Source organism: Sceloporus undulatus, chromosome 4 (genome assembly GCF_019175285.1).
Source record: "Sceloporus undulatus isolate JIND9_A2432 ecotype Alabama chromosome 4, SceUnd_v1.1, whole genome shotgun sequence".
Classification (NCBI taxonomy): Eukaryota; Metazoa; Chordata; class Lepidosauria; order Squamata; family Phrynosomatidae; genus Sceloporus; species Sceloporus undulatus.
Window position 1 is genome coordinate 8,010,969 of NC_056525.1, and position 17,142 is coordinate 8,028,110.

The window sequence follows — 17,142 nt, forward strand, 5'->3', positions numbered from 1 at the left end:
AAAGGCAGCTTTCTTCTTATACATTAACGAAAATGAGCAGTGACAAACCAGGAGCAAAAAAGCATTCTTGGTTTTTAAAAGGTTCTAAGTTTTCCAGTGCCAAAAAATTTAAAATGTGATGAAAACAAAAGAACATACATCCTTCACTGCACCAGCGACATAACAAAAGACAGTCTTTAGCCAACACTGCGAATAAACACAATAATGCTTAGGATGGGGTGAAGGGAAGTCGAAGTTGGCTTAAGCCCAAGCCATTTGACGTCATTGCGTTATGTGTTAGGCTGTAAACAAAGCATCAGTACACATGGAAGGAACCCTATTTGTCCCATGAATCAATGGATCTAAGGAGGCTTTACTCGTTATAGCAAATCTCGCTAAGGGCCCAAGCAAGTCTATGTAAGAACAAGGGTGTGTGCGTAGAAGTTTGAAAAAGTCGAGCCTTGTACAGATTGCATGCAGTTGTGTTAACAAAAAGTGGGGGGAAAGAAACCACACACAGACACATCAAGAAAAGGATATCGTGGTGTTTTATTAGAGGACTGGGTTTTTCAAATCTGAGAACAGATGGCATGTCCATCTAAACACTCTGACAACGTACGGCAGTGAAAAACAGGCACGGAGATTTGCCTGCCGTTGGCCAACCTGAGTAATGATCTCACCAAGTCTTTCATATCTCTCTTACTCTTCCCCCACCCAAACCGCCCTCCAATACTTAGTGGGAGGTGTTCCCCTTGAAACCGATGCAAAGTCTAAACAGGCATCGGCTGCCAAAAAAAAATCTGGAAACAGTTGGGGGCAACATTTATTTGGGGGAGAAACATGTGTTCTTCTAACAAGCTCATGAGAGTTGAGGAATTAGGAAAAGATGTTTTAATAATTTACCACTGAGTGATAAAGTTTAGGGCCCAATTGAATGGGATGCCTTTGAATGCAAGCTATAGCATTGCTCTTTCAAAGCTGCCATTTTATTTCAATAGAGAACATCCCACTGGATCCGGACCTATTCTTACTCTCCACGCCAGTCTTGGCAAGAAAAATTCTCACCTTATCTCCAAATTCCTTATGATTTTACACCAATCTGCCCATATCCCCCTCTGTTCAATTTACTTTTTTAAGTCCAGTCTTGCTACATAAATCCTTCCAACAGCACAGATATCCTTTGATTTTTTTTACCAAAAAGAGTTACAGAAATTGAGACGATAGTATAAAACGGTTGAACAAATTAAATATTATTGGTAGATAAGATAAATGGATAATATACTTTTTAAAAAAAGGCTTAATAAAAATAGAGTCCTATGGTTCAAATGAAAGATAATACTCTTGATAACAGTGAAAAATATGTCAGTGAGAGCACCTCGAAAGTATTCTCAACAGTCACTGCAATAGAATCCCTCTAGATTTTGAATGCCTTGTCGTTTGAGCCCTACAACTCCAACTCTGAAAGCATCAGTTTTGATAGATATAGCATGTATCTTGACGAACATATTAAGACTGGGACATCTCCATCTTTTAAAGACTGGCTACAGCTCAATGGTGGAGCATATGCTTTGCATACAGAAGGTCTCCTATTTGGACCCTGGCACAACCGCTAAAAATATTCTAAAGGCCTCTTTGGAAGCCTCTCTGAGATCTTGAAAAACTGCTACTGGGATACTACTGAATTAAATACATAATCACTGGTTTGCCACAGGGTAAGACAGCTCCAAATACTGTACATAGCAATGCATGCATCAGTGAGACTGCAAAGTCTATGGATTTACCTCTGTGCAATTTTGCAGATTTTGCCAAGGGAAACCCTTCCACACACAATACCTGAGCCAATGTAATAATTCTCAGATGGATTACCAGCCCAGTCCTAAAGGGATTTTCTTGAATAATAAATCTTGCTGATTTCTGGAGTATAGCTAGATGGACAGCCTATCTGCACAGGCAACAGAAGGCCAATAAAATTGGTGTGTGGGTGGTTTCCTAAATCTCTTGAATAACTGAATTTGGTGAACTGGCAGTGAAAAGGGCCACAATCCAGGGAGTAATGCAAACCTAAAGAGACCATCTGTAAAATGTACAGATCTTGCAAAGACTTTTTAAAACTTGCTTTTCCTTCATTATACATTGCACCAATTTAGCCAACATAACTTGGGAAATTTACTTTCCCCAGGTTTGTATGAAATCCTTCTCTTATCACAACCTTTGCTAGTTTGCTAGTTTCAGCATAACATTCTTTCCTTGAATGGTCTCAAAACCCACTACCATCAATGTGTTCACTGCCTGATAAATTTTATTCCAGTGAATTTTAGGGACACATACTGTAACTTTCTCCTGATGCACTCGGAGTCCAAACCTTTGGTCATTACAACATGCAGTATTTCTCAGTGAATTGCAGATTGCACATGCCACATGGATGCAATAGGGGTTTAGGTGCTTTTCCAAATCCACAAGTTTTATCTGTCCATAACCTTTGGGCAAATTGGCAATCTCACTTCAAGATGTGACAGCCACTTTCCCCTCCTTGAATGCAAAGCATCAAATGTTGTTGCCCCAATTTCTCCAGTTATGTAGATAAAGAAGCTGATATTGCGAGTTTGGGAGGAGAGCAAATGCACATGAAGACAGCATTCCTATCAGTGTTAGGTCAGAGTGCTGAACGGAGATGAGAAACTGCATTTGCCAAACTTTCATCCTCAACATACCCACCAAAAGTTCAAGAAAACGGTCCATGGCAATCTATAAATGCAGTTTCTTTCTGCTTTGGAAAGTCCGTATCTTTGTGCTACATAGCAATACAGTATATCAGTGGTTTAGCGTGGGTTTTTTCCCTTAAAAAAAAGCAATGCATTTAATGAACTTATCTAAATAGGTCAGTGTTCACAGATAAGGGGAGAGGATTTGGAAGCCTGGTGCACAGGAAGGCATTTGAGGGGCATGAGAGGGCTGCAACCTTGGAACATGCAAGGGTTGTTACCTTGGCTTTTCATGAGCACTGAGCATCAGTGTCCAGGGGAGGTTGGCCCATGTTCTGTGTTAATTCCCACCATATTCAGGACTAGTAATAGTATCCACAGCATCATAAATGAGGCAAGCGTCTGTCCTCTGCTTTGGCTGAACTTGCAAAGCACAGAATTGAAGGCACTTCTAAACACCTGTCATGGCAGCTGCTATCCATCACACTCTTGTCAGACATTGGGAAATGCACTATAAAAGTCCCAGTAACTTTTCCAAGCTCTGAATTCTGTCAGGGAGCTGTGTCCATCCTCAGCTCACTAAGAAACATGATGCATGTGTCTGCAAACACATTGGTTAAGAGTTTTGCACTTGTAGATTTACATTTAAAAGTCCTTAAGTGTACACTGAGAGTGTCATGCCTGAAGAGATGCTTCTATACAACATAGTCCCTCATTTTCAATGGTAGGAACCCCAAGTCCTGTTTAGGACACAACGACAGACGTGCCAAGCTGTCAGTTCTTCATAGCCATAGTTTGAAAATTCCTGTAAACAGGATTGGGCGACTGCAGTGGTTCGGGGGGGGGGGGGAAATTCTGCTCAAAAATCACAGGTGGGTCACACGGGTTGACAAAAAAGACCAAAATAATGGAAAGAAAAATACAGAAGTGGTTGAAAGTCCACTTCTAGTTTTGCAAAGTGGGCATTTTCTGTATTAAACAGTTTAGTGGTATGGGTGGCAATCTGTTTAAAGGATTAATTGCCATTCTTGGTTTATTCTACACTGTACAATTACAGCAGTTTGGATCCACTTTAACCACAATTGCTCCAGCCTATGGAAACCTGGGATTTGTTGTTTGGGCAGCACTTCGAATCATTTGCTTTAGAGCTCTATTACCCTCCTTTCAGCTGCAGTTCTCCAGGCACCCTGGCTTCATTTCTCTTTCTCAGGGTACCATTGCAGTTCAGGGGAACAGACTATAGCTCTGTAGCACCTCATGAAACTACAGATCCCAGGATTCTATATGATGAAGCAATGGCAGTGAAAGTAGCCCCGACTGCTATGACTGTGTAGTTTGGATTCATCCTTGGTAAGCTTTGGAGAGAGGCAATCCACTCTCTGATTTCTGGCTGGACAAAAAGTGGTTTGGAAAGTTTGGAGACCAAAGACTGCACTTTGCCCAGCCCGGCTATATTTGTTTTGCTCTTTGCTTGTCAACAAATGCACACAGCTGCAGAGCCTGGTTAGTTATCAATGGGCAAGAATCTAGACAGCAACAGGGGCTTGTGGACCAAGTTGGAGGGTGGGTTTTCACCTTTACATTTCAGGGTGAGTTTCCCTCCCTCGCTATTTGAATCCTAGGCCACCACCAAAGTAGGAAACTACACTGTCTTGAGAAAATAAGATTAGCAATTAGGGTTGCCAGGTCAAGATCATCCTTAGCCCTGAGATTTCCAGGTAAAAACCTGAATCCTAAGGAGCATTATGTGCAGCCACAGTTGCTCACAGCTCTCCATTCAAACACACACAGAGAGAACCTATTTTTCTAGTTGGAAGTTAAAGGTCTTTGCAAACTGCTACACTTGATTTAAATCAATTAACATTTGCAAATGAGCTAAAAGACCCTGACTGAAGGTTTGCATGCTACTCTGGCTTCAGAATTAATGCAGTTTGACTGCTGTGACTCATTGCTATGGAATCCTGGGATTTGTAGTTTGCTGTGATACCAATGCTCTCTGGCAGAGAAGGCTAAATAACTCACAAAACTTCAGATCATAGAATTCAATAGCATTGATCCATGGCAGTTGAAGTGATGTCAAACTGCATTAATTCTGCAGTGCAGATGTAGCCTTTCTCTCTCCTCCATAGCTGACCCCATGAAAAAAAGGAGAATCTGAACCCAAACCTGGGAGCTCCAGGCAGGACCCTGAGACCTGGCAACCCTAATTAGCATCTGTGTACCATGCCTTCCTTGCTACTGGGTCATAAGGGAACATATACGCTTCAAGCTTACATGAAATTTACACCAGTTTAACCGTCACAGCTTTGCACAAAGAATCCTGGGAATTGGAGTTAGGGGACAATGCTGATCATGGAGCTGCAGATCCCCTGGTCCCTGTCGGTGTTCCCAGGGCTCCCTGGCAAAAGGAAATGATTGTTGAACCAGGTCCAGCTTGTAAGGTAGATATGCCCTGAACCTCTCCCCTGGGTGAACACATACCAGGAAGGACTAGCCCTACCCGGTAATACAGGTGCTATAATAGACAGCACTGCTGGCATCAGACAAGGCTGATATCAAACTGCTCTCCTCACAGGAGAGGCTTCGAGGAGTTACTTTGGACATGGAAACATGATAAGCAAATCCCGGTGGGTCGGGACGAGTCCTGCTCATATTCAAATACTGGTCGAGCTCGTTCCGGTCAACTTCGGTCCAAAACTCGTTGGGATTTATGTGCTCCACACCATCCAGATGTTGAGATTCAGGAGGTGGGGAGAGTTGGCCAAGGTGGGCAGAAAGCCCATTGGTGGCTCCAGCACATATCTGGTTGTAGTACATACCAGGTGGGTGGGGAGTCCTCATGGCCTCGGCCAGGTGTGTCGATGTGTTGGGAGGGTAGCCCATCGGCATGTTCCTCCCCAGGGCTTTCTCAGGTGAAAACTCCATCTGAGGAGGAGGTGGTGGTGGTGGTGGTGGTGGGTGGTGGTGGTAGCTCCGGAAGGGCATCACGTTGCAGTCCTCTTGCATGTGAGGAGGGAAAAAGGCTGGCTCACTCTGCTCCAAGACATCCAAAGGGGACATCTCTGGGGTCGGCAGGCCATAGTTCTCCATGTCGGAGCCCACCGAGCGGAGTTCTCGGAAGTGGTTGAGCGGAGGAGGCTGGGAGTGGGCTGGGTGGACCATGCCCCCCGAGGCACGGTGGTTCATCCCAAAGCTGTCATTGCAAGGCTGGGAGAGGTTGTGGAGAAGGATGTTGGGTTCCATCCTCTTGATCTTTTTGGCCTGCTTCTTCCTCCTGGGGCGGTACTTGTAGTTGGGGTGATCCTGCAGGTGCTGGATCCTCAGCCTCTCCGCCTCTTCAACGAAGGGACGCTTGTCATTGGCGCTGAGGGCTTTCCACGACTGGCCTGGGAGGTCAACCCAAAAGGGGGAAGAAAAAGAAGAAGAAGAAACACAGGACATGAACTTACAGCTGCTCAGCAATGTGATGGGAAGTTAAAACTATCTAGTGGATGCGGGTTCTAAACCTGAACCTGCTACAGTGGCCAGCATTGCAATTTCTGCACAACATTGGTGGGCAACTGCAGGATAGTCAGGGGGCAATTTCCGCTCTCCACACAGGCCACACACAAGCACAAAGCCCCTCTGTTTTCCTCCACAGTCCCTCTCAAAATGGTGGCAGGAAAATTACATCACTTAATGTCACCATTTTGGGAGGAACTGCAAAGGAAACAAGTTATTTTGCAGTAATATGTTGTCCAAGGATCCTTGTGGGGCACAGGGAGGGGTATTTTCATATGTGCTTCATGTCCTTTGGGGGCTTTTCTATGTAGTTTGGGTACAAAAACATGCCTGAAAGTCACACAAACACACACATATAAAATTGGAATGAGGGAATTAGAGGTGCAAATGAGATTCCCCCCTAGTTAGAGTTGAGAGTGGAAACACCTGCTAAAATTCCCTCTTCTGTTGCAGGGACAGGTGGACTGTCCTTTCTTTTACCTGGGAACCCCATCCTTCACAGATCCCAGTCCCAATCAGAAGAAAGTTAAAGGGTTGGAAATGCCTTGTTCTGCTCTCATTTGCTTGACTCAAGCTTTGGAGGAGGATTCTTTCACAAGTTAGACCACAGGTGAGCAGATGATACCATTTTGCATTGCAATTAATCCTGCAAAGGTTTGAGCACTTCCAGATAGTGACTCAACCCTTCCAAGGGCAATTTGCTTTGGCGAAATTTTCCAGAACATGGTGAGATGCCATCTGGACATCTTTCAAATGGGAACAGTGGGGCAACATTTGCTTCAAAACTCAGTGCATACTAGCTTCACTATGGATTGCTAAAGAATCTCCCAAACTGGAAAGTGGAAATGAGTTGAGCCAAGAAAGAGAGGGAGCTCTTTCCCCCACCCAGTAAGCAATTTTTACTTTAGGGTTGGGTTTGCTTGCCTCCCCCTCGCCCTCCGCCGCCATTTCCTTTCTTTGTGCTGAAACACAAAGGTGATACCTACATCAGCTAAAATGTGCATTTAGTTTAGAAACTGCTCTCTCTCATATTAATGCGTAGACATGGGACACAGTGAAATGGCATATAACTGTGGGGGGGGAGGAGAAAACAATGGTAAAAGGTGCACTGGGAGCCATTCCAAATGGACCGGCAAAACATTGGGGTGAAGTTGCCACAGATGGGGTCACAAAAGCACAATTACACAAAGTGACACTACTTAGAACATGCTGCATTCTCCACCTCGTTGATTCCTAGATTCTTGAACAGAGTCTGAATTGCTGATGGGTCAAAACTCCTATCACTAACTACTGGTAAACTGGGAAATGAGAGATAATAATCTCCCTTCTTTTCCCCAGTTCTGGGACTCAAAGAGGCTTTTAAAAAATTAAACAGATACAGTTAAAGTGCTATCATGTCCTGCTGTTGGGCATCCCATGGGCAGCTGATATTTTTTAACAGAAAGATAGACTTGATGGGCCTTTGGTCTGCTCTAGCAAAGGTCTTTCTAAGGTCTAGAGCAACCCAGAGGTTTTTGTAGTATGAGGATATGAAGGACAATGTACAGAAACCTGGGTCTCTCTTTTCTAGAAATTTATTTCAGAAAGATCAGAGCCAGCAATATATGGTGGTTTGATAGTGTGGGAGACCTGGGTTCATACCCTCAGCCAGGCATGAAAACCCATTGGGTAACCTTGGGCAAGCCACACTCTCTCAGCATCTTTAAAAGGCAACCTCTTCTGAACCAATAATTCCAGGAAAATGCTGGGAGACATTCATCACAAGTCAGAGTTGCACTGAAGGCAGATAACAAATTTGGAAAAGGGAAGGTATAAAAGAAATGCCATTTTCCCCTGGAGAATCTCTAAGGTTTAGATCAAGTGGCATTTATTATTTAGACAAGGGGGAAGAAACTTTTTTATTCTACTGGACGAATGCAAATATGATTATAATTACTCACTAATTGTAGTGAGTTCAGACTTAATTAAGTCTACTGCCTATAGAAAGAATGTGAATGATGCTTTCTCAGTATGGATGTAGTAAAGGAGAAGTTACCTGTTTTGGACTAGAATTTTTCCAACTTCAGGATTTCTGTGACTTATTCTCCCCTCCACCCTCTGAAAATTTTTCCTAGCTTTGAATATTCTTGGAGTGCAATACTCTCTTTCCATTGCAGAGGGCCATACAATTCTTAGTAGCAGTGTATAAACCTGTTAAAAACTCAGATCCGTCTTGTGATTTGGCTATTCACATCCTAATTGTCTCTTCTTAACCTCTGTACTTTTCTGACAGAGTAAGATACAAAAATGATAGGTCTATGTGCTGCCTTTTGTAACTCAAGATCTTGGGGAAGCTCCACTCTTTACAATCTGTTCATTTGTATTTGTGTGTATACATGTGCATGTTAACACTCACATGCACACACGCACACACACACAGAAGTAACAACTGTTTAGCACACTTTCTAGACCAGATGAAGCAACTGCAAAACTAACACACTAAACCTTGTTGTTGTTGTGTGCATTAGTCAGTCATTTGTGACTTTTGACAACCAGAAAGCAAACATATCACAAGGGTTTCTTGGCAAGATTGGTCAGAGGGGGGTTGCCTTTGCCTACCTCTGAGGCTGGGAGAGTGTGACTTGCCAAAGGTCACCAAGTGGATTTTCATGGCCAAGAGAGGATGCAAATCCTGGTCTCCAGAGCCATAGGGTCACCATAAGTTGAAAACGACTTAAAGGCACACAACAACAAACAACAAACCTGGCTTGTTGTTTTTCTGGCTCATTTGCCAACATCAGTTTAAAGAGGTGTGAGAAATCTACTTTGTACCATTGTCTGATCATGGTAAGAAAGGGATGCCTTTTTCTCTCCATTTTTACCCTCAACCAGCATGACAACCCTCAGTATCTAAAGCATCTCTCTGCCTGGCACCATGCCCTTCCATCAAGTTCTAATACAAGTCTTACCTTTGTCTGGAAAGTAAATTTTATTTAAAAAACAAACAAACAAAAGCATGTCCTTGGCTTTCTTTTAGTCCACATTAAACATATTCACAAGCACTCCCTAAGGTTACAAGGAAAAAAAGGGGGGGGGATGAATTTTATGATACCCTCAAGATTGTGTGTGTATATGTATATGCTTCAAGTTGCCAGTCAACTTACAGAGACCCCATGAATTTCATAGGTTTTCCTTAGGCAAAAGATACTCAGAGGTAGTTTGGCCAGTTCCTCTGAAATATAGCCCACAGCACCTGGTATTATTCAAAGATATAGCCGTGTTAGTCTGTGAAATCAGTATGTTGAGAGATCTTGTAGCACCTTTGAGACTAACTGAAAGAAAGAAATTGGCACCATGAGCTTTCATAGGACCTTACCACACAGAAGTAGGGTCAGTTCGCATTGGTCGATGCATATTCGCGTTATAACACATCGTTCATTCACACTTGCGCTCTCTGAATACGCTTTGCCAATTCGTATTTGCGTCATATCGCATCGTTCATTCACACCTGGGCGGCCTTCCGAATCGAGGTTTTGCGAATCGGCCAATGTGTATTCAGGCAAAGTGAGGCAAGTGCAGATTGGATAACCACACCAGCCCAATACAATGTGTATTGGCCAATGCGCATCGGCAGCTTTGCACATGCTCTGTGGGGCTCTGAACGGGGGCAACATTTTTAACTTCCGGGGTGAAGAATGAGGTCACTGTTTAGCGCGTAATATCGCGAGAATTGCTGCCTTTAGAAACTTACGAAAGGGGTATGCACCATCTGTGTGTGTGTATGCACACACATAAATACATACATACACGCTTATTTATATATACATACATACTTATATATATACACATAGTGGTACAGCCAAAAGTGAGATGCCTTTTTTTATGTGTACACACATATTTGTCTGTATGAGTGTTTATATATATATATATATATATATACACACACACAGATATACACACATATACACATAGTGGTACAGCCAAAAGTGTGATGCCTTTTTTATGTGTACACACACATTTGTCTGTATGAGTGTTAATATATATATATATATACACACACACATACAAACACACACATATATATACAAAAACACACTATGCCACAGCCAAAAGTGTGATGCCGTATTTATATGTGTACACACACAACTGTGTGTGTGTGTGTGTGTGTATGTATGTATGTATACATATACATACACACACACACACACAAACTGTGGAGCAACCGAAAGTGTAATGCTGCATGTATATGCTTACACACACATCTTTGTGTATGTGTGTGTGTGTATACACACACACACACACACATATATATATTTATACACACATATACATATATACACACACATATACACACACACACACACACACACACACACACACAAACTGTGAAGCAGCCGAAAGTGTAATGCTGCATGGATATGCTTACACGCACATCTTTGTGTGTGTGTGTGTGTGTGTGTATATATATATATACATACATACATATACATACATACACACACACACACACACACACACACATATATATACACACACACAAACTGTGGAGCAGCCGAAAGTGTAATGCTGCATGTATATGCTTACACACACATCTTTGTGTGTGTGTTGTGTGTGTGTGTGTATATACATATATACACACATATACATATACATTCCCCCCCACACACACACAAAAGGTTTCCGCTTTATCTCATTCAGTGGGAAAATTGCTCCCCAGCCTCAGCGGTTGTCCTGAAAGGGGAAAGGGCCAACGGAAGGAGATGGGGGAAATTCCAGCGCAGCATCATGGGAAATTTGTAACCCATTGGTCTTCAGGAGAACCAGTGGATTGGATCTACACACCAGCCAAAGCAGCAGAGGTTTCGCACTGGCCATCAATACGGATCCCGTGAATCCACTATTTTTGCGGACTCGCAAAACGGAGGAGCCAGCTGCCTTCAGTTCGGAACCCAGCCGTGAATACGCATTGGCCAAAGTGAATTCACGTTATATCGCATTGGTCAATATGTATTCTGAGCTCACAAGTGTGGAACACCAATGCGATATAACGCGAATACGCATCGACCAATGCAAACTGACCCTACTTCTGTGTCCTGTGTGGTAAGGTCCATAGATTTCAGTCTTAAGACAAATGCGTCTGAGGAAGTAGACTGAAGTCCACGAAAGCTCATGCTGCCAAGTTCTTTCTTTCAGTTAGTCTCAAAGGTGCTACAAGATGTCTCTACATACTAGCACCTGGTATTCTTTGGCAGTCTCCCACCGAAGTACTAACAAGGGCTGGTGCTGCCTGGCTTCTAAGCTTAGCCGGATCAGGTGCCTTTAGGGTATTTCGCCCAGCTCTGGTTTATTTCAGCACAAACTTTTATTTCAGCACAAACCTTTGTGGACTACTCCATGAAAGCTCACCAAAATAAATTAGTCTTTAAAGGCAGGACAAGTGTCTGTTTTACTTGTATCTTTTTTAATGAAACAGACAAACAGGACTATCACTTTGAAAATTGCTAAGAGCACATGGGAGGTGACCATGTAAAATGCCAGATGACCTTCTTGCATTATAAAAGAAAGGAAGGAGAAGGATGAGGGGATGGAGTTTTTTAAATGTGGGACGGAGGCTCATCACTGGACAGTAATTTATTGTTAATTTTACTTACTACAAATGACTCTCCCTCTGCCTTATCACTGAAATATCCCATGAAATATGGTTGTCCTCTTTATGATGAAAGGAAGGCACAACAACAATCACTGTCTTGATATTTCTTAAAAAGCATATCCAGGGGTCGCCACATTGACCACAAAGCAAAGTACAATAACATCCAACATCCAGAAAACAGTGATAATTTTATTGGGGCAAGCAAAATGTGCATGTTGCTAGCCTTTGAAGCACATCTTGACAAAATGCAGACCAGTGACTAACACTTTCCCCCTCCTGTGTTATTTCTAACACCTTTGCTCAATGAAGAAGCCAGCTTGCAACATATATTTTGTGCTTTTTGGCTGGCCCAATAAAGGATATCACTGTTTTGCAGATTTTGGACATTCTTGTACTTTGATACAATGGGCAAGTATTCTCCTATGATTCTCTATGGGCAAGTATGGTTTCTCTTTGAGCAAGTATTCCCCAATGTTTTCCTATGGACATGTATTCGAGGGGTCAGACAAGGCTGTATCCTTTTACCCAATCTGTTCAACTTGTATGCAGAACATTTTATAAGAAAAGCAAGCTTGGACATAAAGAAGGAGGAGTGAAAATAGGAAGGAATATCATCAATCTAAGATATGCAGATGACACCATCATTATTTTTGTTTTCTTTATGTTCAATAGTAAACCTGACTTTGCAGTTTCTTCTTTGATCCTCCTTAGTAGTTGTTCCAGGTCTTTGAAGTTTTCTGCTAGTATTCTGGTGTCATTTGCGTATCTCAGATTGTTGATATTCCTTCCTCCTAGTTTCACTCCTCCTTCTTCTGTGTCCAAGCCTGCTTTCCTTACAATACGTTCTGCATATAAGTTGAACAAGTAGGATGATAGGATGCAGCCTTGTCTGGCCCCTTTGCCAACTGGGAACTATTCTGCTTCTCCATGTTCTGTTCTAACAGTAGCCTCTAGTGTGGAGTACAGATTCCTCATCTGGACTATGTGTTGGCACTCCCATGTCTTTAAAGGTGTTCCATAGTCTGTGATCTATGCAACCAAAGGCTTTGCTATAGTCTATAAAGCACATGCTGATTTTCTTTTCGAACTCCCTGCTTGCCATTGTATATTTGCAAAGTGGTCCCTGGTGCCTCTTCCTTTCCTGAACCCTGCTTGGAGCTCTGGGATTTCTCTCTCCAAGTATGGCTGGAGCCTATTGCAGAATTTTGAGCATGATTTTGCTTGCATGGGAGATTAGTGCTATGGTTCTACGCTTGCCCACAGGGAATCATCAGGGAATAGATGACCATAGGGAAACATTGGGGAATACATGCCCATAGAGAAAGCATACTTGTCCATAGAGAATCATAGGAGAATACTTGCCCATAGGGAGTCATTGGGGAATACTTGCCTATAGAGAATCATACTTTCCCATAGGGAAACACTGGAGAATACTTTTTGTTGTTAACTGCCTTTGGGTTGATCTCAGCTTATGGTGACCCTGTAGATGAGACATCTCCAAGACTCCCTGTCCTCCACTGCTCTGCTCAGGTCCTGCAAATTCATACCCATGACCTCCTTAATAGACTCCATCCATCTAGCATGTGGCCTTCCTCTCTACTTCCCTCCTATGATTCTCTATGGACAAGTATTCTCCTATGATTCCACATGGGCAGACATTCACCTACGGGCAAGCATCCCCAATGTCTCCCTATGGGCAAGCATTCCCCAATCTGAGGCCTGTTACAGACAGCCAAAATAAAGCTGCTTTGAGTCACTTTGGAGGTATGCTGTTTCAATGATACATGCATCCTAAGAGTCCAGAAGCCGAACCAAAGCCATGCTCCAGTCCTAAGGACTGGAGCGCAGCTTTGGTGCAGTTTCAAGACTCTTAGGACGCATGCATCACTGAAACACCATACCTCCACAGTGACTTGAAGCAGCTTTATTTTCATAGAATCATAGAATCATAGAGTTGGAAGAGACCACAAGGGCCATCCAGTTCAACCCCTTGCCATGCAGGAACTCACAATCAAAGCATCCCCGACAGATGGCCATCCAGACTCTGTTTAAAGACCTCTAAGGAAGGAGACTCCACTACACTCTGAGGAAGGAGTGTGTTCCACTGTCGAACAGCCCTTACTGTCGGGAAATTCTTCCTAATGTTGAGGTGGAATCTCTTTTCCTGCAGTTTGCATCCATTGCTCTGGGTCCTAGTCTCTGGAGCAGCAGAAAACAAGCTTGCTCCCTCCTCAATATGACATCCCTTCAAGTATTTAAACAGGGCTATCATATCACCTCTTAACCTTCTCTTCTCCAGACTAAACATCCCCAGCTCCCTAAGTTGTTCCTCATAAGACATGGTTTGCAGACCCTTCACCATTTTGATGGCCCTCCAGCTTGTCACCTTTTTTGAATTGTTTTGCCCAGAACTGGACCCAGGATTATGGGGCCTGACCAGAGCAGAATAGAGTGGCACTATGACTTCCCTTGATCTCTAGAGACTATACTTCTATTGATGTAACCTAGAATCGCATTGGCCTTGTTAGCTGCTGCATGTCCAACTGGGGGTCTCCTTGGCCTCTCAGATCCCGTTCCCAGGAGCCTCCTCGTTCAGCCGGTCTCCCTCTGGCTAAGCCTGGGAGCCCCCATCCCGGCCCTGCCATCCCTCCTTACCGAGCATCTTGCTGAGGACGGCGTTGTGGAGGTCGGGGTTCTGCTGGGCCAGGCGCTTCCGCTCGTCCTTGGCCCAGACCATGAAGGCGTTCATGGGGCGCCGGATGCGGGACTCCTCGCTGACCGCCGGGGCTGCTGCTCCTGGGCCCCCGAGGAGGCCTTTGCCGATCGCCCCGCTGCTGCTGCTGCTGCTGCTCCGGTAGCCATAGCCCTTCTCCTCTGGTTCCGCGGGGCTGGGCGAGCGGCTGGCTGCCGCCCCCAGAAGCCTTCCGCCCGAGGCTCCGGTTGGGAAGGCGAAGGCCCGGTCGGGGCTGGGGCTGCGGCTGCAGCAAGAGGAGGAGGAGGAGGAGGAGGAGGGCGAGGAGGAGGCAGGAGCAGGATCGGGAGCCAGGCGGCGTCGGAGGGGCTGCTGCGCGGGGAAGTAGCCTTGCTGTCCCGGGTCAGAAGCGGGCGCGGCGAGCGGTGCGGAAGAGGGCTGCGGGGGCGGCGGAGGAGGCGGAGGGGCTCCCCATGAAAAGCGGCCTCCTGCTGGGGCTCCTCTCGGGGCGGCGTCCTCTGGAGAGAAAGGGGGCTCAGATATATTCATTCCAGCTGGACGGGGCTCTGGGTTTTCTCAGCAGCCGAACAAAAGCAGGGAGAAGAAGAAGAAGAAGAAGAGGAGGAGGAAGGTCGGATGGAAGATGAGAACCAGAGGAGCAGCAGCAGCAGCAGAGAGGGAAGGGGAAGCAAAGTTGGTGGCCAAAGAAGAGAGCAGCAAGGGAGGCAGGAGAGCCAGAGGGAGGCAGCCAGGGAGGCTCCGGGTCCAAGCAGGGCTCCCAAGCAGGGTCTCTCCGCCCAAGAGCTGGTGCGGAAAAGGAGCCAGGCTGCCCAGAGCGGCGCTATAAAGGCTCGGTCCCGGAGGAGAAGAGGAAGGAGGGCCGGGGCCGGAGCAGCTGGATCCCCCTCTTCCTCCTCCTCCTCCCCCCTTTGGGCATGGCCCCCTCCCTGCCTCCGCTTTCCTCTCTCTCTCTCTCTCTCTCTCTCTCTCACACACACACACAGCCACAGAGGAACCCCGGGACCTTGCTCCAGTCTCCCTTTGAGAAGGATGGTCCTAGATGCCCAGAGTGGGAAGAGGACCCCAAAGGCCATCTAGTCCAGATAGCATGTGACAAGAACTCTGATGCTCTGGAGCCTCTTCCAGACCATCAGAGGAATGGCATCTCCCTTCTTTGCCTCATAGGGAATCATTGGGGAAGGCTTGCCCTTTTAGGACTAGGTTCCTAGATGCTTAGAGTTGGGAGAGAACTCCAAAGGCCATCTAGTCCAGCCCTCTTCCAGGCCATCAGAGGAATGGCTTCTCCTTTCTTCCCCGTTGAGAACAAGGTCCATAGATGCCTAGAGTGTGAAGAGACCCCCCCCCCCCAAAAAAAGCCACAAAGTCAGCCCTGAAAGGAGGGGGTTAGGTGAGGAGGGATGGTAAACCCCCCTCTGCCCTTAGTCCCTGCCCTCCAGGACGATGCGAGTCAGGTCCGTGGCTCCCACTTGTTGAACATGCTCCGAATTGATTCTTTTCAAAAGAACTGCCAAAGAACTATGGTCAGGAAAGAGCGGGGTTTTGGCATTTGCCTCTTCATCGCGATTGAAACCGATCACAGTAAGATCGGAACCGGTTTCAGTTAAGAATACAACATCAGTTCAAATATGCATCAGTTTAAAATTTAAAGCAAACAAGATACACATTAAAGCAACCTACGTTAAAAATTCATCATTTAAAATTTACAATGTAAAAAAAATTAAAACACTTCTATCCTGCCTTTTATCCCAGGATCTCAGAGCGGGGTACAATATATAAGCAACACAACTGTTTGTAACTGTTGTGTTTTAATGTTAGTATTTATTTATCTATTTTTAAATTTTGCAATTAATGTTTCATTTCTAGCCATTTGAGATTGTTGTAAGTCGCCTTGAACCCCATTTTGGGAGAAAAGCAGGATAGAAATCCAACAAACAAATAACCAAACAAAAATGTTTCCCACTAAAAAGAAGAAATAATTTGAACAAGGTAAGAAAATATTAGGAGGCAACATGGTTTGACTCTAGAGAACAGGGTTCCCTCAAAACAGTGCCTTGGAAATCATAGAATCATAGAGTTGGAAGAGACCACAAGGGCCATCCAGTCCAACCCCCTTCTGCCATGCAGGAACTCTCAATCAAAGCATCCCCGACAGATGGCCATTCAGCCTCTGCTTAAAGACCTCCAAAGAAGGAGACTCCACTACACTCCGAGGAAGGAGTGTGTTCCACTGTCAAACAGCCCTTACTGTCGGGAAGTTCTTCCTAATGTTGAGGTGGAATCTCTTTTCCTGCAGCTTGCATCCATTGTTCCGCGTTCTAGTTTCTGGAGCAGCAGAAAAGAAGCTTGCTCCCTCCTCAATATGTGGATTGCAATCCATATAGGATTGTGCAAAATAAACAGGTGTGTTTTAGTTGTGTCACAAGATTCCTTAATCCGATCCTTTTGTGACCCTACCTTTTTTGTGATTTTGGTCCTACAGGGCAAACATTCTTAGATCTTGTAGAAGTTACTTTTTTAAACAAACTCCTACTAGTCATGTTGGCTGGGAAATTCTGGGAGGTATGATCCCCAAAATAATAATAATAATAATAATAATAATAATAATAATAAATAATGAC

At 44.6% G+C, this 17,142-nt stretch overlaps 1 protein-coding gene across 1 annotated transcript; it reads right to left on the bottom strand.

Moving 5' to 3' along the window:
* Positions 1-509: 509 nt before the first annotated feature.
* Positions 510-15,357, bottom strand: SOX18 (SRY-box transcription factor 18). The gene is made up of 2 exons (XM_042464794.1): positions 14,467-15,357; positions 510-6,067 (listed from the first exon to the last, which is right to left on the bottom strand). The coding sequence occupies exons 1-2, from the start codon at positions 15,050-15,052 to the stop codon at positions 5,178-5,180; spliced, it is 1,476 nt and encodes a 491-aa protein (XP_042320728.1). The 5' UTR covers positions 15,053-15,357; the 3' UTR covers positions 510-5,177.
* Positions 15,358-17,142: the final 1,785 nt, after the last annotated feature.

Bases quoted from the DNA above. Each gene is read 5' to 3' on its own strand.
- SOX18 (XM_042464794.1), bottom strand. From the start codon at position 15,052: ATGAATATATCTGAGCCCCCTTTCTCTCCAGAGGACGCCGCCCCGAGA. The intron at 6,068-14,466 runs GTAAGGAGGGAT...TTGACCTCCCAG, and splicing joins CGTCCTCAGCAAGATGCTCG to GCCAGTCGTGGAAAGCCCTC.